The sequence below is a fragment of the Manacus candei genome, unplaced genomic scaffold (genome assembly GCF_025592945.1).
Source record: "Manacus candei isolate 608988 ecotype Guabito, Panama unplaced genomic scaffold, ASM2559294v1 h1tg000025l, whole genome shotgun sequence".
Taxonomy (NCBI): Eukaryota; Metazoa; Chordata; class Aves; order Passeriformes; family Pipridae; genus Manacus; species Manacus candei.
The window spans coordinates 9,689,960-9,710,924 of NW_026138073.1; the positions used below are offsets into that span (position 1 = coordinate 9,689,960).

The window sequence follows — 20,965 nt, forward strand, 5'->3', positions numbered from 1 at the left end:
CCGGTCACCGGCACCCAAGGACGAGCCGCCGGCCGGCAGTGACCTTGCCGGTGCCGGCGGGGGTGGGAGGTGGCCGGGGCGCGGGCAGGGCGGCGGGGAACTCCCCCCGCACCCCGCGGTGACGGGCGAGGAAATGCGGGAGAATCCGCGCTGCAGCCGCCGGCGCCGGGAGCGCCGAGTTACGGGGGAAAGGCGCCGCACAGGCACCATGAGAAAGCAGAAAATGCAGGTCAAACGCCGCCTCCCCCGAGACCCGGAGGGGCCGGCGGCGGGGGCGGGCAGCGGCGGCCCGGAGGGGGCTGCCCCTGGCCGGACAACGACCCCCGCGGCCCCGCGGGACAATGAGGGGACGAGGGGGCGCGGTGGAGGCCGGGCTGCAGCGGGGCTTCCCCGGCGCTCGCCTCCACCGACAAAGCCCCGCGGCCGCCCCAGCCCCGGCCCTACACCGGCCCCGCACCGGCCCCCAGCAGCCCGAGCCCGCGCTCCGCCGGGCCCGCCATGATGCCCGCGCACTGCGCCGGGCCGGGTCAGCCCGGGCCGGGCCTCCGGGGGCACGGCGGGGCGCTGCCGCCCAGGGCGCCGAGGCAGTGCGGAGCGCCGAGCGGAGCGCGGAGCTACGGCCCGCGCCAGGAGCCCCCCGCGACCGCCTGCCCCGCCGCCCACCCCGGCGTTCCCTCCCCGCCACCGGGCACGGCCGGTTCCCGCCCACCCGCGCCTACCTGGCCGGCCCGTTCCCCGGGCCCCTACGCGGCACCAGGCCCGGCTCGGCGCCACGGCGTGTCCCGGGCAGCCGGCGGCAGCGAGCGCTCGGCCGCGGCGGCAGCCCCTCCCCCGGCGGCGGCGGCGGCGGCTTCTCCCCGGGCCGGGCGGAAACGGCACTGGGCGCACGGGGATCCCCTGCGCCGGCGCCAGGGGCGCCCCGGCCACGCCCACCCCGTTCCCCGTTGGCTGCCGCGGCGCCGCGCCCCGCCCCGCCGGGGCGCCCTCCTTCGTCACCGCCCCTCCCGCCCTCCTTCGCTATTGGCGGTCCGCCCGCGCGGCTCCGCCCACGCCGCAGCCTCATTGGGAGCTGCATGCCGGCCCCGCCGCTCGTCCCACGGTCGCGGCGCCCCATTGGCGTGCGGGGCCGCCCGTCAGGCGCGGGGTGGGCGGTGGGGGGCGGCCGCCGCCGGAGCCGACGCGGGGCGGGGCGTGCGGGCTGCGGCAGCGCCCGGCGGGCGAGCCGCGCTACGTGCCGAGGGGCGGGGCCGGCGGGGCGCGAGCGCGGCGCGCGGGGCGACTCCCGCGTCGGGACACGTGGCAGAACGAAGGGGCGGTGCGGGGGGCGGCCGGGAGGGCTGGGGCGGAGGACGCGGGGCGCAGGCGCGGTGTCGCCGCGCGCGGGGCCTGCCGCGCGGCACGTCCGCGCGCGGGGGGCGGGGGTCCCGGCGAGGGGTCCCGGGGGCACCGCCCCGGGCTGCGACCGGGACCCGCCCCGCCCGGGGCGGCGGGGCCAGCGCACCCACAGCCGGCCGGACCCCGTCCCAGGAGCCCCGAACAAAGGCCGCGGGGGCCGTGAGGCGGAGGGGCGGCCCCTCGGCGGGAGGAGGGGCCCCGCGGCGCTCTCTGCCCGCGCTCGGCCGGGGGGCTCCGCCCGGTGCCGGTGCACGGAGGGAGCGCTCTGTGCCGTCCGCAGCGCTGCAGGGACGCGGGAGGAAGAGAGCGGAACCCGGGCGCGGCGGGATGACGCTGGGGATGCTCAGCCGGGGCCGCTCGAAAGAGGCCGCGCACCGGGGGCGGCGGGAGGGCAGCAGCTCCCGCCGTGGCCTCGCCGCCCCCGCGGGAGGGCGGTCTGGCCCCCGCCGGCAGGCCCGGTCACGGCGCGGTGATCCAGGCGTGCCGCAGGCTCTGCGCGGCGCTGGCGCGGCGCTCGGGCGCGTAGTGCAGCGCGGGCAGCAGGAAGGCGGCGAAGGCGGCCGCCGCCCGCGGGGTCCAGCCGTGCCGGTCCGCCAGGGTGCCGGGGAGGCTGCGGGGGCAGAGCCGGGAGAACCGCAGGAGCGCGCCTGGCGGAGACAGCGCGGGCGCGGCGCCTCAGTCACACGGCACGGCTGAGGTGGCCGCGCCTCGGCATTAACCCAGAGCGCCCTGAGAGATCCCTGCCCGCGCCTTGGAGTCGCCTCTGTGAGCTCCACGTGCGCTGCCCCTTGCAGGTTTGGCTCTCGGGTCTTTTTTGGGAATCATCTTCCCAAGCTAGTGTTTGGAGGCTCCCCGTTCCCGAGCGCTTCCTAGGCGAGAACATGCCAAGAGTGTGCAAAGTATTCCCAGAATAGCCCTGCCAGAGCCATTGCTGCTTGTTCCCTGGGCCTGCCCACAGGCACCCGGATGCATCTGGCTATTTCAGAGCTCACAAGACACTAATGTTGAATTCTCTTCCCGTTTACGAGCTCGGTGGGGCCTGGAAAGAGTGTACGACTGACCGAGGAGCTGCCCTCGTCCCCAGGAGCCCGTGGTGTAAATGCAGGGATTCAGGTTAAACGTGTGTGGTCAGGCTGGGTTGGTTCATGTGGAGAGTGAACATAGAACTAGTTCTGACTCATTTCTTTTGAGTACCATAGAATGAATAAGTGTGAGCAAAGCGTGTGGATGTGCAGGGAGGTGCTTGTTGGATTCCAGCATGGCACCAGCACTCAGCACTGAATGAGGCTGAGGCTATGGGACTCAGTGAGTGTGAAAGCAGAGAAAGAGGATTATAGCCCAAAGTGCAGAAGGATGGAGTCATGTGATGTGATGTGGTGTAGTCAAAGACAAGAATTTCAAGACTGATGAGTCAAAGGGAAAGAAACTGGGGAGAATAAAACAAAAAAGATGTTACAGTTGGGTCAGAAGACTAAATATAGCAGCCATGCTGGAAGGATGTGAGTGTCCCATTCCTGGTCATCATTGTTCTCTGCCAGTGAATGGGTGAAATCCAGCCAGTTACACACTCTTCAGCCTTCCTGGTGTGTAGCTGTTTCCTGCCTGTATTTCCATTCTCTCCAAATCCAAAGGAGAAAGAATGGAATTGTTTTCCCTGTTGGGTGTTTGCTGTGACTGTTTTTCAGGATTTTGTATTCATCCCTGGAATGCTCATGGGTTGCAGAGGTAGGCAGGGCAGGGAGTGTTACTGCTCTTTATGAAATCTCTGTCTTGTGTAATGTAACATTTGGGGTGTTTCAGTGTGAGCTGAGTAGGAGTGTGTCAGAGATCCACTGTGATTTTTAAAGTAAACTTCCTTACTCTCGTTCTTACCTGGCCTGCTGAAAAATTTTGTTGACTTGTTCCATGAGAAAGCAATTTGAGGAGGAATTCTTCCCAGGAGTTCGATAATACGAGCAACATGATCTAGACAGAGGAGGGAAAATACACCTAGATACAATAGTTGTGACACTTCTGTCAGTGAAATGAATAAAACTGATGGAGTCCTACCATCATCTCTGGAGAAATATTTCCCAGGTTGAGGATCAAATAGACACTCCCCAGTTGCCATTTCAAATGCCTAGAAATGGAGTAGCATTGTTAATTGACTACTGTTTTGGAGTTTTTCTTCCCTTCTAACTAATAGTATCGATTTCCCTTGCGATCACACAAACGTGATCCTAAAATATGGAAATACACTGGCACACTGGCTTGATGTCTACCACAGCGAAACAGCACCTTTAGCTCTGTCAGGGTGAAAAGCAGCATGTGCCTGATTCAGTCTGACATACACAGAGTGTGAATTGCCTTAGAGCTTAAACTAATTAGGAGTGGTTTTTATCAGCAGCACGCTTTCGGCCCAAAGCGAACGAGCGCAGACAGCCCCTTTTGCCTTCTCAGCAAGGAAGCTTTGCTTTACATGAAAAGGTGGGTGCCAAGGACATACTGCCCTGGCCAGTTAGTGTCTGTCACCTCCTTGCATGCACAGCATTGTCCCCAGTCCTACCAGGCAGGCTGTGCTCCAGATATCCGCAGGAGTGCCGTAGTCTAATCCAAGAAGCACTTCCAGGGCACGGTATGGCTGGGTCTGTATCTCCTTGGAAAAGGGCTTGTACTGAAACAGAAACAAAATCCCTTTGGTTGGCGTCCCTAAGCCAGTCAGAACAACACTGGTGGTCACAAGCTTCCCGCACAAGGAGGGGACACAGGACAGGACTGAACATGCGTTCTCAGCTCTGCAAAGGGCACAGCCAACACATTCCCAGCCCCACTGACAACAGAGGGAGTCTACCTCCCAACATTTCTCACTGAACATAGTTTTGAATTTCTAATTGCAGGGACTGAGTGCAAGCTGGAGAAATGTCCAAGGCTGACAGTGTCTTTGGAGCACAGGGCCCAGCTCAGAGCTGGGAGTGCTGAATATAGCACCCCCCAAAGTTTGCATCTCTTCAGCACACTGAAATAGCTATTCAGCTGTAATGGGATGGACATGCAGGGTGAGATGGAAAGGAGCACGCAGCCTCCAGGGTTGTTAGAGGATTGAGACTTGGAGCAGACTCACTGTCCAGCACGCGCTGCCTAGATCTGCAATTTTCACTTCTATGCTCATTAAATCAGATTCTTCCAACTGATTGCCAGGATCACCTCCTAGATGAAAAGAACAGAGAGAAATTGTGTCTTTCCAAACCAACAGGTACACATCACTTACCATAGGAGAGGTATGTCTGCCTGCCTTTAAAGTTTCTCAGCCTAAAGGGTCCTAAAATGCTTTTTATCATCAATCAAAGGCCACCTCTGGTTTTTGAGGAAATGCAAAGGAAGCACTGATATTCAGTGAAAACAAGAGGATGTTTGGGAAGATGGTAGCTTGGAGTTGAACAGTGTGATGTGCTCCTGTCCTGCTGCAAGGTTCCTCTAGCACCAAGGTTAAATTACTGTGGGCCCAGAGGAGAGCACATTCTACCAGCACTAGTCTGAACCAAAACATCTGTAATTCCTCTTCAGCCTTCAGCAGCGTGGCTCTCACAGACCTTGGACACAGCCTGCTTGGCAAGCACCGTGAAGGTTACATTTTCATATGACCCTAGGAAACAGTCATTCCTGCTTTAGCGCTTTACAGTGAGCTGTCAGCCTATGCCTAATACTGTGCTTTTCTGCTCTGAGCAAAAGACTCAGTCGCTAATTTAGGATTCCCTGATTGCCTCAGAGTTTGAGAGACAAAACAGCACTGTCATGGGAGAAATGCTCACGGGAGAACACAGTGCAGGGATAATATGAAAGGTCTCATGGCTGGGAGATGAGCTAATCTCTTGAGAAATGCTCCAGCCCTACATCTTATTCAATATTCACACCATTCCCTGCAAATAAATTATGTCTCAAAAGGCCTTGAAGATTGGCAGTACGTAGAAGTCTCCCACAAACCTCAGAAATATGGGAAATAAAGAGCAGAAGTGTCACACAGCTTTCTGATCAAACCATTTTGTATGCAAACCTTTCAGTGGCTGAAAACAGTGGACACAGGGAACTGTCCCTGTCCAGACACAGGGAACTTAAAGCCAACAAGAGTGAGCCCTGATGCTGGGGGGGGGGGAGCTGTTAACAGTTACATGTGACCAGTTTTCCTCCACACAAACCCACCTGCAAGACTACATTTCTGTTGGTGCCTTGGGTAGTCGCTCAGCCTGATGTTTGTCTTAGGCAGAGATAGGAGAGGCCTCTCAGCAGCCCAAGCTGGCTGTAGTATTTTGTACTGGCTGTTGCAGGAGATGGGAACCTTTCCTGAGGTATCCGTAGCTGCTGCCTCTGTTTCTCTCCCAGCAATAAACATATAAGTCCCTCTTCTTGCTGCAAACCCCCTGGAGTGCTCACCTGCTCCCTTCAGCTTCACATGTGTTCTCTGGCCACAGTCAAGCGTATCCACGAGAAGCCTTTGGAGGCTTTTGTCGTGTCCATACAGTAGGATATTCTCCGGTTTGATGTCCGCGTGGATGATGCGGCAGCGCTTGTGCAGGAAGTACAGCCCTGCCAGCACCTGGGAGAGCAGGGAGCACGTCACACCAGCCACACGAGGGGCCCCACCAACCCCCCCTGCCCAGCAGCTCTCAGAGCAGCCAGGCACACGGGTAGGGTAGCTGTGGGCATTCTGGTACTGACGATAACTATCAGCCGTAAGTTATTTCCTGCTGGGGTGGCCCTGTGGGAGCAGGTTCCAGGGGTTCTGTTGCACAACACAGCAAGAGGAGCAGGTGCCAGAGCCCCACGTGCCCAGCGGGGGCCTGGGGAGCCCAGAGGGGACAGGGCTGTTTGGGGTGACACGCAGCAAAAGGCAGCGCGAAAATCCACAGACACCACCATGGGTGGGCAAGCCCGGTGAGATGGGAGGAGGGTGGGGCAATGAGGAGGCATTACAATAACAGAGCTGAACTTTCTTCTGAAAAATCATTCCTGCTTGTACAGCTGTTATGGCCTAGGACCACTGTGCCTTCCTGCTGATTATAACCAGCCCCCAGCTTCCATCTGAATGACAGTGACACGGCATGGGAGGGTGTCCCATCATACAAGGAAAGAAGGAGGCACAGCGTAACCCAGACAGGAGGTGGGAGAGACCATGAGTGAGTGCTTAGAGAGGATTTCAGGGCCCTGCAGGAGAGCCATGTAGGGAAAGAACAGCCTACGATGGAGCAGGGAAAGCCTGGCCTGTCACGGGGGAGAGATAAACAACACCTACCAGAGAGGAACAGTCACTATCAGAAATCAATAACAGCAGAAATGCTACAGGGAGAGTTACATTTGTTTTTTAAACACTCTGGACAGTCATAAAGGGCTGGCAAATATTCTCTGTATTATCAAATTCTATTCTGGGATGAACACCAGCCCCAGGGAAATACCAACCTTAAATGGTAACTGTGAAACGCGGGGAAAGATTTAAATAACTAAACTGGAATGAATCAGAAGTAAATACTGCTCCAGTGCTGATCTGAAGGGGGAAAACAGATCTGAGATTTTACAATTAAAACAGATAATGGATCAAGCAAAAGGCCTGGGTGTAAAATGAGTCACAGAGATGAATGCCACTACATTTCTGTGTAACTTATTCAGGTGTTAGTGGAGCTTCTTTAGAGAAAGAAGAGGCTATTCCAGAAAAAAAGTGATGGAGGAAGCAGTTTTCTTTCTTATTGTCCCTAGAAGGGCACAGGAATCAGGGTAGCAAATCTTCATCTTGGCAAGTGTGCAGACTTCTGATAAATCTCAGCATGAGAGGCAAAATGTAATTTTAACTCCTCTAAGGCCTCACTCAGGTTCCCTATGCCTTAAGCACAGCCAGTGCATAAGAAACTTAGTTTTCACAATCTGTTTGAGCAGGACACCACATCCTTGCAGGGGATGAAGGAGGAGTTGGCTCTGTGCGGGAAAACCTTAACATGGGAGGAGAACCAGCCAACCACATCAGCAATTTAGAAATTCCTGGAAGGATGGGAGGGAGACCTTGAGCAGCCTTCAGTGGTACCATGCAGAAAGCTGCTGGAGCTGACAGTGCTACCCGTGGCTTGATGCCAAGGCAAATGCCAATGGCCTGGCATTGCTGCCAGAAGGGACTTCTCAGGGCAGCAGGAGGGCAGAGATACACGTGTTTTGCACACAAGAAGCAGAACTATGGCAGGCTGTTTGCCCCCTGTTACCCCTACGAGCAGCAGAACTGCTGGAGAACTCCATGATTACTGAGATGATGGGAACAGAAGTGCTGGCCCTGACGCCCTGGTGCAGGTCTGCTGGAGCTCCATGGTGGTGGCCCTGACTTCTTGCCAAACCCAAGGAGGCTGCAGCTTGGGCAGTACCGCTCAAGTAAGGCCCAAGTAATGCCCATGTCCTTGGGAAGAAGACTATGGCATGTCCCTTAGCCAACAGTCCCTTGGTGCCCTCGCCCGGTTCCAGCTAAATTCTCACCTGCTGTAAAGATTTTTTCACAAAAGGCAAAGGCAGTCCCTGAGTTGTGTAGTTTCCCATCAGACATCGCAGGGAAGGACCCAGCACCTCAAATACCAGGCACATATGTGGGAAAGAGTCAGGGATTCACTAACAGGGAGAAGATCCTACCACCAGCCCTTTGTCTTTCACCAGAGCAACCAAATACCTCCTTATCTCCTCAAAAACCTCTCCCCTCCAGCCACCTCCATGTGCCCAGGCTTTGCTGGCTCAGAGCTGCAGCACTCTCCACAGAAGGATATGGAAGCCATTCTCTCCAATCATTCTGAAGTCATCTAACAAAGAGACGATATTTTCTCCTGCCCGATCCTTCTTCTTCATACAGTTCACCTGAGGGGGAGGATTCCAAGAAAGCTGCAATTAGAGGTATTGTATGCACAAGGACACCTTGCACCTGTTCCCAGACTTTCTCTTCCAGGAATTGGCACTTCATGACAAATCCCATGAAAACACCATCAGAAAAACCAAATGCTCCAAGCACACAAGCAGAGTCTGTTACCAAGGAATGAGTTTCTGCATGTTGTCCCGCTCTTGACCAGGTGGGACCATCACCCTCACAGTGTCAAAATAACTCACACTGATCCTGCTGATAGTGTCTAGCAGACTTTCTGCTGCTTATTCTATCCATGCAGGCCCATAAAGTGCTCCTACTTGTGCTGGGAGGAGATTTCCCCAAGAACACAGCTCCCTGCTCTCAGCAGCAATGGCAATTTCCTTTGCCTTTCTGCAGCCTTTGCTCCTTGTTCCCAGAGCTAAGAGTAGCAGGCTGGGACATCACCTTTTAAAACTCCCACCATCCCTTCAGTAATTTCTCTGAAAAAGGTTTGTGCTGGCACGACAGGGGTGAGCAGCCCTGGAAGCCACAGGGGCCCAGATCGCCTCTCTTGGCAGCTCTGCAGGCACTGACCTCCCTGTGCTGGTGGGAACAGCCCTGGGAACCAGCTGTATGCTGCTGAATGGGCAGGCGTGTCTCTCGGAGACAATTACTAATAAATCAGGGGGAAGGCTTGGTCTGTATGCAGGGTTGTGCTGATGTGTAGAAAAGCAGCCCTCTGATTACATTAAATTAGTGCCACTTGGTACTTCCTCTTGCATCACTGCATCTGGCTCATGTCCCTTTGGATAGGGCCTGCAGATTTACAGGTGTGAACTAAACCTTTCTCAAACCTGTTGGAGAAAGGCCACAGAGTAATTTAAAATGTAAAATTTAATGGCTTTTACTCATCTGACACTGATGTAACTTTGTATTTGGGCAAGCTTAAAGAATTGTAACCATGACCTTTCTAGAACTAGCAGCTCAAGCCCAAGCACCTTCAAAGGCCACTCACTGAGAAACAGATACAAACACCTAATTACCACCTTCATTAGCAAAGACAGGAAGAAGCTTTCTGACTTCAGACGTTTATTATATTTTTGCTACATCATACTTTTTTCTATTGCAGATATTGCCTTTTACTTCAGTATCAGTATTGGGATAGAGCAATGTCTCCTGAGCTGGGAGTGGCAGAGACACAGCAAACACACTCCCATCTCCTTCTTAGGAACGTTACCATCTTCTTCTGTTGATTAGCCACCTTATCCTTCTGCAAGTTCCTCCTATTTGCTGGATTTCAGTCTCAGCTAAAAGAAATGGGCCAACAGGACAAGTGGGACACAGCCAGCGTGTCCAGTATGACAGGAGGAAGGAGAAGGTTCATGTTTCAGAAACCAATGCTACACCAGGGTGATTTCTATGAATTTCCTAATTTTTGTGGTTTTTTCCTGTTCTCCACCTAGCTCCTTGTACTGAGACCTGAAGGGAGAGGGGATGGTGAGGCTGATACTCAGACCTGAACTCTGGAGCAAAGCACAGAGCCCCAGAATTTACTTACACAGCGGAGGAGAGTGACCTCATCCTGGGCAGTGTCAGCAGAGCCTTCCCTGCTTTTCAGGACCTTCACAGCTACTTGTTTCTTCCTCCTGGGAAATGAACCACAGCTGCCAGCCAACACATGTCAGAGTGGCCCTAACATGCAGCACCTCCCCTTCTCCCAGTCACCCAGCCCTGGGCTTCCCAGGGAGGGTGCTGCCCTTCTGCAAGCACCCTTGGCCTCAGTCTGCAGCACGCCAGGCCCATGGGCATCTCTTCTGCTGGCATCTGGCAGCACAGCTGCCCCAGGAACCAGCAAGGGACTGGAAGGGAAAAGGCAGAGCATGGATACTGCAGGGTCTAAATGAGAAAATAAAATGCAGAGCAAGGGCTGATCCCACCTCATTTATGTTCTTTGGTTTCAGGGGACCAGCTCTGCTTATTGCACCCCACTGATCTCTCTGCCAGTTTTTCCCTATGTCCGGGGATGCTGATATGCTTCCAGGCAGGCAGCTGTGCTCTGCTGCTTCTGCAAGAGGGGCTGGTCCTGTCCAGGAGATCAGCCACCCATTCCCACCTCCCCAAAAGGCAATTCACCCCTCACCTCATGTCCTGGCACAGCCAGACGGTGGCAAAGGCGCCGCAGCCCAGCTCGCGCAGTGCCCGGTATCGCGTGTTGAACACCTCTCCCTCCTGCACGGGGTGGTGGCCTCCTGCAGGGACCATGGCCAAGAGACATCAGTGACATCTCTAAATGCTCTTAGGCTGAAGGAGCAGCTAAGGACAGCCAGACAGGTCCCAGTGACCTCCTCTGGCCTGGGAAGAACCTGGCACGATCTCGGCTCTAGAGCTACATGCCCAAGGACTGACCTGTGTGCCGGGCTGGCGGCATCTCCTCCTGTACCTGCTCCTCCATGGCCCAGCAGTGCAGCAGATCCTGGCACGAGGGGACAGAGGCAGTGGGGAAATAGGTTGTGGGGAACAGGCAGTGTGATCTTCAGCACTTTACTCCTTTAAAGAGAGCTGGAGAGCAGCTGTACTTCTGCTGCACACTGTGCACATTGATTCCCTCTTCTACTCCTGCTGCCCCCTTGCTCCTTTCCTTCCCATTCCCTTCACCAGCTCCTGGAACCAGGCTTTAAAAACACTTTTGGCACTTCATGGAGACAGGGATTATTTTAAGAGTTCAGAAGAGGAAAGCTGGCAGGCTAGGGCTGGGCCAGGGCCAGGTGGGAGTCTCAGGTTTCCCTGTGTCCAGTATGGATTTTCAGGGGCTTAGCGGGGTCTATGGGATTCCCTCCCACAGCCAGGGAAAGCATCCCCTCCCCATTCCAGCTGAGGAGGGAATGCATTTGGGCTTTGGCTGTCAGGAGGAGCCCCCAGCTCCAGAGGGGTGTGAAGCAGAACCTGCATTTTAGACACTGCAGCACTGCTCCTCTGCCCACAGCCCAGCCCCAGGGCCAGAGCATGAGTTTATCTCTGACCATCTCGTGACATCCCAGCAAGAGGCTGCTCCCGGGGTTTGTTACTATGACAGCCCAAGGTGCAAACACTAAGACAGTACAGACAGACTAATCCAACTGCTGTCCCCCCATGCTGCAGCACCAGTGTAGAGCTGGCTTCAGCACTGGTCCTCTGAAATAGCAGCCCAGAGCCCCTGTTGCTAATGCAATACAGATGTAAACTGCCATAGCTGGGGCACTCCCAACCCAGCCTTTCAAAATTCGGAAATGTCACTTGCTGTACTGCCAAAGCTTCAGGCTAACACACACTGTCAGAGCTCGAGACAGGTGATAATAATCCCCATAGACCATTAGCACAGGTAGAATTATTGACCTTTAAATCCTCCAAATCCGGTTGCTTAAGCTAAGAACTCTTCTGAACCAGAGGATTTTCAGAAATAATTATAGAGGGCTGGTGGTGCTGGTGGCAGCAGGAGCCACATGACAGGGAGTACTTTCTTCCAGGTGCCGAGATAGAGGCGTGACTTCCTCAAAATGCTAAAGTTTCTTTCCACCTGCTGATGCTCCCTCCCAGTGCAGCAGCCAAAGGCACAGCCTGCCTTTGGGCACCCAGTAGGCTCCCAGCTCAGTTTTATTTAAGGGTCAGACTGGGCTCAAAACTCCCATCCTGTCAGGGACAACCCAAAGTGCCAGAGCTGACATTGCCCTGTTCACTCAAGGCCATAAAGTCTGAAAGGAGCTCAAAATGCCTCCCCCTCCTTACATTTCTACACCTCTGACCCTGGCATTTACGCTGTTCGGAATCAGCCTCTTTAGGCATAAACCTCCAGCATGCTGCATGTCTGCACAGCCACTCTTCTCAGCAAATACTTGATAACATCTTGGCTATGAAACAGAGCTGAAATCAAAATTTTCCATATTTGTGAAAAGACTAGCAGTATCCTTGCAAGGTCCTGCACCATCACTATCTGCCCAAGCCCTCTTCACTCACGCCACGAGGACAGCAGGGGCTGAGAGCTGGGTAACAGCTGGAAAGATTTAATGATGCCACTCACTATTCACCTGTCAAAGGAAAACTCATGAACTTGGAGAGATGGCAGTTAAACAGCATCTTCCCTTAGTGGAGTGTTATGGTAATAGGAAAGACTTCAGTGAGAAAACAGGACCCAGAGATAGTCAGTGTAAGACTCATCCTAGCACTAGGGCTGACGGACCTTTTGGGCAGTTCACTGGGCCCTGGTGCCCTTCTTGCTGCAAAGACAAGACAAGTCCATTCTTAGGCATGCAAGGCTTTACCTCCATCCACCCTAGCTGGATGGGAGTACTGGCAAAGGATGAAGAGTGTTGCTGTGCAACTTGGTACAGGAGAGGGAAACATACTTTTCTAGGCTTTGTGATAAAGGACAAGTGGTGCTTCTAAGTCCTTCATTAACCTTTATGTTAAATACATAAATATCTTGCTTTTGTCATTCAAATTATTTTGTGCAGAACCCACTGAATTGCTGCAGGCCTGGACTAGCTCAGAGAACTTCAGCCCAAAAACTGGTTCTGCCTGGTTTGAGAGAGCCATGGACAGGGAGAGATGATGCTTTACCTCTGGCCTGGACACCTCCACCTGAGCTGCACAGAACGGCACACAGAGCTCCCCAACACCGGTCATGCCTTATGACACCTGGACATCCAGAGTGGCAGAGCTCACCAGAGAAACACACACCTTCGTCTTCTGCACCAACACAGACCTACAAGCCCTTGCTGGGCGCAGCATCCCTGCAAGTCACAGCACGTACAAGCAGTACAAGCAGCCCTGTCGGCGCGCGGGTCGCTGAGCCCCAGGGCCCTGCGCAGACTCACCGTGCAGCAGCTCGAGGGCAGGGCACGCCGCTCCCTTTGTCATCTGGCTCCTTCTGGAGCTTCCCAAAGTGAGATACCAGCTGGTCCTGCTCTCCTTTTAGTCTGTGCTGCCCTGGGAGGGGTGTCCTTGAGCAGACCAAACTCTTGTGCATCGCTGGATGGACGCAGTGAGGAGCGGGGCAGGGTATCGGATCACAGCACTGCTTCTGGGAACAATCTTGGCTTTGGGATAGCAGGAGACCTCAGACAGCTGCGGTGGATTCACTTTACTGCTGGCCTCTCCCTGCCTCTCTGGCAGCAGGTCTGTCAGCTTGCTGTGGATCCAGAGTCTCCACAGCAACTATTTATAGCGGGAAATTCACAGCTCTACTGAGATGGAAACAGAGAAATCCTCCCCCTCTGCTCCACCAGACCCAGAAACCATAGGGCTGCCTCAGTCTTCCCGTTGCTCCCAGTATGTTGGCAGAACTTGCTACTGCAGCACCATCTACCTGACACAGCCATCCCCAGCCTGTGCCTGGCACAGCCCACCTGTGTGCCACACTGCCAGACCTGAGGCACCTCACCCTCCCCAGCAGTGCCCACATGCAGCCAAACACCATCACAGTGTGGTGCTGGTGGCCACAGAGCCCACATTTCCCCTGTTCCTGTCTCTAGAAGAGCAACTGCAGTAACGTCCTCCCTGCAGCCCTGGGGGAACCCGAGCATCCCAGCACCATGCAACACTGGGGAGGAAAAGGCCACACACGGTAAAAATCACATTTTTTCCCCCACTGCCACATGCCGTAGCCTCACACCGGAGCTGGGCATAGTCTGGCCTCCCCCTCGCTGGGGCCCTGGGCTCACACAGCTCAGGTTTCCTGGCTGAGGCTGCAGAGACCAAGCCTCAGCCCTGCAGCAAAGGGTTAACCCTGCCTCGCAGTAGCTCTGCTGCAGTTCCAGGCTGCCAAACCCAGGCCAGGGCCTCCCAGAGCGGTTCTCCCCCTGCCTGTGCCCCTCTGCTCTCACCTGCCTTCCCCCGCACTAAAAATATCAAGGGAGGGGGCAGAGGCTGCACCAGGCTGGGTACTGAGCTGTGCAGGGAAGCACGGGGGGGACAAGTGGTGTGTGACCCCTAAAAGGCAACAAGAACACGCAGAGTACAGAGAGGAGGGACTAAAAGAGAGGGAGAGGCAGACTCTATCCAAAACTCTGCTAGTAAAGGAAGTGGGGGGGGGAGAAGAAAAGAGGATAGATGGGCCAGGAGCCAGCTTTCTGTCTGGGAAGAATTGTGTAATTCATTTAGAATTAAGTTGTTTTGGTAATTTAGGAACACTGGTTTCTGTCTCATGCTGGTGGACAACAGTGACCAACATAAACTGCAGCTTCAGCGACCCTTACCCACGGTGGGAGACCACAGCCAGAGCTGCCACGTGCCCTCAGTGTCAGCCCAACAGAGTGTCTGTGGAGGGAGGCTGCCTCCTCCTGCGGGCAGAGATGGTATTTGAGCTCTGGAAACTGCAGAAGCACTGGGATCTAGGTGGAAGGTGGCACAAGATTATCTCACAAGATACTCAGAACAAGTAGAACAGAAGAAGGTGGCACAAGATTATCTCACAAGAAACACAGCCTATGGAGGGGGCAGGACGGAAAGGCCTCACTTTCCTCAAACAGCTCCCAGGTCCTGGTGCTCAGGAGTACATGGTTTCCACTTGGGATGAAACAAGAGGCAAATACATTCTGGGTAATTGCATCATCATGCAACACAAGCATGACACAGAGGTTGTATATTAAAATTTATTGAATTATTGTGTAAGAATTCTCTTTATTAAAATCATTTGGACTCTAAACTGATTATTTACAGACAAAACCTCTTATATCACCAATAGATTCCTACATCTCAGAACAGTATCTACAAACAGTTATTACACTATGTAACAAAATTCAGATTTTTTTCAAGCTTTTTATATTAATTATTAATTCCAATTTGAGAAAGACAGTACCTTGGGTGCTCTGAGCAGAACTCAAGGTGTGGCAGGGCATAAATGCAGGTCAGGCCATACCTTAACAGACAGACACCAAGTCACAAGGCTGGGAGAGAGCAGAGTCACCAGGACAGAGGACTGGGAAAAAGACTAGAGCAAATGCCCTGGGTGTTCCGGAAACCAAAAGAATCATCCCCACAAGAAAGGCACACACACACACAAAAAAAAAAGCAGCATCTGGCTGCAACTGGGGCACACCCTGAAAAAGAAACGGCATTCCACCGAGGCAGCAGCATCCGAGAACCCTCTATTTTCATTTAAAAAAAAATTAGCCATCATTTCTACAAACACACAAAACCTTTCAGGTACAGCCTAAATTTGCCACCAGACAGATGAAAGCAAGAGCTCTCACATCTACATCACGTGCGTGCCAGCTACGCTTCGTCATGCCAACAGGAGAGACATTCAATACACTAACGGAGATTTATCTTAATACTGATCAGTTCTCAGCCTTTCACCCAGACCAGGGCAGAAGCAAGTTCCTCTCTCTGACTGCAGTACTAAATAAAGCTGGATGCCTGCCACTCATCACTGTTCTGAGGGTCCCATTAGAGCAGCCACATCCCCTCACTGTGCCTGTATCCCGCAGGAGGGGACTGGCCGTGGTGGCAGGGCTCTCCCTGCTGGTGCCCACAGAACTTGCTACCTGTAGTCAAACGGGAACACCCAGTGAGAATTCTCTGTCCTTGAGCAGGAACGTTCATCTCCAGAGTGTCTGACAAGCTGGTTGTGGAATCAGGCAGAGACTGGAGAAAACTTAGAAGGATCGCAAGGAATAAATAAATAAGTCTTCCCTGCAATAGGGAATTTCATAATAAAACCTGTTTTGTGCAAATTTAAATGCAACAGAACCCTGTCGTAGTAATGGATTTTGCCACAGGAGAGGGGCATGGACGGAGAGAAGAGGGGCCATGCCTAAACACCCAAGTTGATCTCAGCGAGGGGCCTTCAGTGCATGTCTGCAGGGGAGGATGATGCTGGTATTGAGAACACCAAGGACAGGTGGAATGGGAAGAGATGGGCACTACCAGCTTTCCACCCTCACTGCACCTGTGCCGGGCAGTGCCTCCTATCCAGCCATGCAAGGACAAGCTGAAGATGTTAAATAAGTCAATCACCTATGTTTAACTCTATTTTTAGCTCTTCATTATTGCTCTAATAAAAGCAGACTTTCACAGATACACTGGGAGAAAGCAGATCACTTCCAACATCCAGAAGCACTACTGAGAAGCAAGGAGGATGTGGATGCCAGCGTGAGGTGGATTGAGAATTAAGCCTCAAGCCACCCTGTTCTGGGAAAGCGCAGAGATAATTCTGCAAAAATAGGGGCAGACATTACCAGTCTGCAGAGCCAGAAATCCAGCAGAGAGCCTGTGGCTCCTGCCAGACACTCAGTGAGCTGGAGAGGCCAAAGGCCTTGCTGCCTGGGGCAGAAAGTCCATCCACCAACACACAAGGGGATGACGCTACTCCACCACTAAACCTGCACCTGCCTCAAACCAGGGAATCATCTCCTGCAGTTCCTAATGGAATGGGCTTTACATGCATTGTGTTGGCTTTTTCCGATCCTTTCCTCCACCCAGCTTTTCTGGGGCCAATTTAACCAGATTTAGTCAGGACAAAGGTTTTAGAGATGCTAAGTTCCCGTAAATTTTGTGGAAATGGGTGGTCAGGCAGGAGTGAGATTCAAGCTGGTCATCACCTCAAGTAAGAGAGGCAAACTCTGACCCCCCTTTCTGCTTGGCAGCAGCCAGCCAGCTACCCTACTGCTCTGTACAGCAGGATGGCAGCAGAAGGTGACATAGGGATGTTGGTCATGCTCAGCACACAGAGTACCTGGGAATACTGCTGAGAGAGGGTCACAGGAGAGCTGGCTGTGTAGGAAGAGAGGCCAGCATCAGCCTGTTTTATACTGCTCCAAGAACAGTTTTGCAACTGCACAGCACTTGCACAAAGCCACAGGGCTGATGGGACAGGCCTGGAATTACTGCTATATGCAATGTAAAGAGAGGCAGGGACATGATCCTGCCCTGTGCTAGCTCTGCTATCTCCTGGCCCACACAATCACCACCTCAGGGAAGTGACAGAGGAGTCAGACCTGTCTACCTGCCCTAGGAATGCAGGACATCAGTGTGGAATTAGCAGCAGAGGAGGAAGAGAATGAGTAGGGCACCCCTATAAATAGAGATTGACTCCCAGAAGGGCAGAGGACTCTCTTCACAAAGTGGAGGAACTAAGGAAGGAGCAGTAAGGAGCTGCCCCATGACAGCTGCCAACTAACTGTGCTTGCGCCTGCTCCAGCCTCTCCTTCCATACAAGAATCATTCCCATTTGCAGGACACCTGACCCTCCTTGGGAACAACGCAGTTGTGCTTCACAGCTCCTTGAAGTTTACAGCTCCCCAAATAACTCTTGTATGTGCCATGATAGGAGAGTCTGGGAAGTGGAGCTGAGAATAAGGTGTAAGGCAAGCCTAACAGAAGAGCACACAGAGAGTCTGGAACTGATCCATGGGGAACAGCGAGCTGCTGGTACGACAACGGAGACACCTATGAGTTATCCCTGCAGACAAAGCAGTGGAGAAAACTGCTCCAGTGCTGACAGACGTTTGTCAGTAGAAGTGCACAGAGATACTTCTCCAAGAAAAGCTTTGTCTCAAAGCCACAAAGTTAAACATTCTCCTTTAGCATTTAAATACATTAACTTTCTGAGGGTATTTACAAGTCCAGTTCAGAGCAGCAGAACAGCTGGACACCGAAGGAAGGGGGAGTGGCACAAGGAATTTGTTGTGCTTTTCCAAAGAGCAGGGCAACCTCTGACCACAAGGAACCAGGAAGACAGATCCGAGCTGGGTCAGTGGAGACCGAGGCAAGCCAGGCAGCAACTCTCACATGCTGAATTTGTCCTGAGGGGAAGGGTGAGGGGGTGCTGTTCATTTACAGTGGCCCCCTGGGCAAGCGCACATGCTGGGGAGCATGTTACAGCCAAGCAGGTGCCACACACGAGCTGTCAGAGACCAGAGCACTGGGGAGCAAGAGACCTTTGCCTTTGGACATCTCCTTCCCACATCCAACATCCGGAACAAGCAGGGGCATTGCTGTCAGGAGTTTCTCAGGTAGGACACCGCAGAAGTGCTCGCTAGCTGGGGACAGAGGTTAGCACAACAGTCAGCCCAGGGAAAGCTTCCTGATCCCCACTGAAGCGAGCAGGTGCAGCAGGGAGTGTCCCAGCACTGGCAAGGGCATCCATGGACTCCACAGACACAGTGCTCGGTGTTGTCACCTGGCTCTTCAACAACGTGGTTTGGAAACTTGGCACATTCACGTAACATCTGTAGGAAGGACCTGTGTGGCCCCACAACAGTCTCTGCCAGGGAAAAAACAAAGTTTGTCCTTTTTTGTTTTGTTTTGCTTTTAAAAAGAAAAAAAAAGCTGTAAAAAAATATTCTCTGAGATGCAAGGACGCTTGTACTTTGTACTGCCTTGGCCATCCCTGCTAATGTCACCCGCAGGTTCCTTGGAGAGTCTGGTTCCAATGGCAGCAGGACACCCTGTGTATAAACTAGGATGAGCACTGTCCCCGTTCAGCCAGGGGAGAGCAGTCTGTCTGTGCCTGTCACAAATCTGTGACTTTATTCTCCACAGCTGCTGCAATCTGTTGCAGTCTATATCCGAGCTGCATCTTCTGTGCCGTGGGGTCTTCTTCCAAGGCAGTAATGATCTGCAACAAGACAGAGCTCACTGGCAGCCTTTCTCCAGCACACAACACTCAACCAGCTCAATTCCATGCACCGTGGAGAGCCCCAAGCTGGAATTCAGCGTGCTCAAGTCCAGAGCAGGTATGTAGTAATTAATCTCAAATTAACCACAGAATAGGTATTCTAGATTCATTCTAATGACTTATAAATATCACAGGGCAAAAAGAACGCTAAACTTCTCACCTGAAAATTAAGTCTTCAGTAAATTAATCTGAACTAACTGCATTTCATGTTGAAGTAGAGTTTTTGAGTATTAGAGTCAAAAAAAAAAGCGTACATGATATCCCAACAGCCTCCAAGTTACAGATAAGTCCTTTTGGTGATTTCCTCTGTCTTCTTTGATAAGAATTGATAAAGTGTTAAGTGATAATTGAAATGATAAGTGTTACTCATGACATGAGTTACACATGCCAATGAAACAATACAGTGTTGTAATAGTTTGGCTGCTCTTGATTGTTAATTGTTTTGTAGTTTTTTTGTTTAGATGGTAAAAGGAGAAGGGCATGTTCATACCTGCTGAAAACACACACTCACCTGGTCATAGTACTTATTGATGTATTTGTACAATTCATGTAGAGCCACCAGGGAATTGAGGTCACCTGAGTAATTCTGTGTATAAGAGAGGAAATGAGACAAAACTGTGAGACACTTAACAATTGTTCATCTAAATTCTGTGTCCTCACAACTCATTAGGAAATGTGCCCATTGCACAAAGCAACAAGAAAGGGAACTCACCAGCAGATCCTAGCAAAGGAAAAATCATATGTACTCCTTGCCCTGAACCCTTGACTACACTTTTCTCTTCAGGGGCCCTTGCCTTCCCTGTGATGCAGAGCAGCCACTGGGAACAGTCAGTAGGTCTGAGCAGAAATGTACACTCAACCGGAGTATCTCTCATCCTTGCATTAATAAGTCTCTCTTAGATGCACAGGTGAGAGGCCAGATGACTTCTGAAATAATTTTATTTACCCGTGATAGCTCAGCCAGGGCAGAGTTCATCTCCTGGTCACTGGCAGAGATGGTCTGACGAATGTCCGCATAATACCTAGACAGTGGTACACAGGCAGTTAGTGTGTGGTTCCTCCTTCTCACTGCTCAAACCACACCTCCTCACATCCATCACTTACCTTTCCACCATCTGCTTGTAGCGAGGAATGTCCCGGGCATAAAGCAGCTTATTGATCGGAGAGTCCTTGAACATCCAAAACCAGAATTGATTATGAAAAGCTCCTTCATCATGCTGTGGGCTAATCTCAGCAGGTAACACCATCACTATTTTCTGTCATTTGTTCAGGATCAGGAATTTTTTATCCTCTGCATGGAGAGGCACTTCAAATAGCAGGCTCTCTTCTAATAATGCAGTCTGAGGAACCCTGAGATGTGTCAGTGAGATGTGTCTGGGATCCCTAGTCCAGCCTTCGAACTTGGAGCTGGGTGATCACCAGTATGAGATCACATTGGCTATGGCTTTGCATAGCTGATGCCTTACATCCTCCAGAGATCCACCCAACCCATCTCTGGTGACCTGTGCAGGACTGTTCCACCATAGGCACAGGGTGAGTAGTGGTGGTAGAAAGTTTTTCTAATGGCCACCCTGAATGTCCCAAGCTGCGCCCTGTGACCCCTACTGTCTGCCACAGCCAACTAGAGTTCAGCTCTGTCCCCCAAGTAGCTCTAAGTTGCAAATAAAGAGCACTTCTCAACAACTTCTGGTTGATAAACAAAACCAGCTCCTCCCTCCTCTCTTCCCAGGAGTCCCCATTATTCTCCAGTGGCACATGGAAGCAAAAATGAGCCTGGCTTGCTGTTTCCATGAGGCAACATAAACATTATTGCCTTCCTGGGGCAGCACTGCTCAACTCTCTGTGCCTACCGTGCTCCCTTCTCCCTCTGTACTCACCCGCCCTAACTTATGGTCAGCTATTGTACAGGAGTCCATGAAGGTCTGTGCAATGACCAGCAGCACAGCATCCACATTATCCGACGTCTGCACGTCAAAGACAAACTGGGGATTCTTGATGATGTTGATCCAGAACCGCAGGGGCAGGCTGCAGACAGAAGTGCAACAGGGCATCAGCAAAGGTAGCAACTACAGTGCCAAAAG

The 20,965-nt window shown here is 52.8% G+C and overlaps 3 protein-coding genes across 9 annotated transcripts in view; all 3 read right to left on the minus strand.

Moving 5' to 3' along the window:
- Window positions 1-930, minus strand: part of SETD5 (SET domain containing 5) — a 64,909-nt gene extending 63,979 nt beyond the window's left edge. Inside the window, exon 1 of the mRNA XM_051788495.1 lies at window positions 720-930. The gene's annotated coding sequence lies outside the window, so the exon portion shown is untranslated. The remainder of the gene's footprint in view (window positions 1-719) is intronic.
- Window positions 931-1,543: 613 nt separating this feature from the next.
- Window positions 1,544-10,839, minus strand: LOC127471569 (SRSF protein kinase 3-like). The gene is made up of 11 exons (XM_051788595.1): window positions 10,637-10,839; window positions 10,371-10,479; window positions 9,789-9,876; window positions 8,160-8,247; window positions 7,879-7,985; window positions 5,803-5,965; window positions 4,496-4,581; window positions 3,941-4,048; window positions 3,445-3,514; window positions 3,268-3,360; window positions 1,544-2,042 (listed from the first exon to the last, which is right to left on the minus strand). The coding sequence occupies exons 1-11, from the start codon at window positions 10,680-10,682 to the stop codon at window positions 1,855-1,857; spliced, it is 1,146 nt and encodes a 381-aa protein (XP_051644555.1). The 5' UTR covers window positions 10,683-10,839; the 3' UTR covers window positions 1,544-1,854.
- A 3,734-nt stretch (window positions 10,840-14,573) lies between these two features.
- Window positions 14,574-20,965, minus strand: part of PLXNB1 (plexin B1) — a 78,959-nt gene continuing 72,567 nt past the window's right edge. For all 7 annotated transcript variants that reach the window (XM_051788488.1, XM_051788492.1, XM_051788494.1 and 4 more), the window contains 5 exons: window positions 20,762-20,909; window positions 19,989-20,053; window positions 19,831-19,906; window positions 19,396-19,470; window positions 14,574-18,824 (listed from right to left, as the gene is read on the minus strand). In XM_051788488.1, coding sequence (XP_051644448.1) covers window positions 18,720-18,824; window positions 19,396-19,470; window positions 19,831-19,906; window positions 19,989-20,053; window positions 20,762-20,909 — 469 coding nt within the window. In that variant the 3' untranslated portion in view covers window positions 14,574-18,719. The remainder of the gene's footprint in view (window positions 18,825-19,395; window positions 19,471-19,830; window positions 19,907-19,988; window positions 20,054-20,761; window positions 20,910-20,965) is intronic.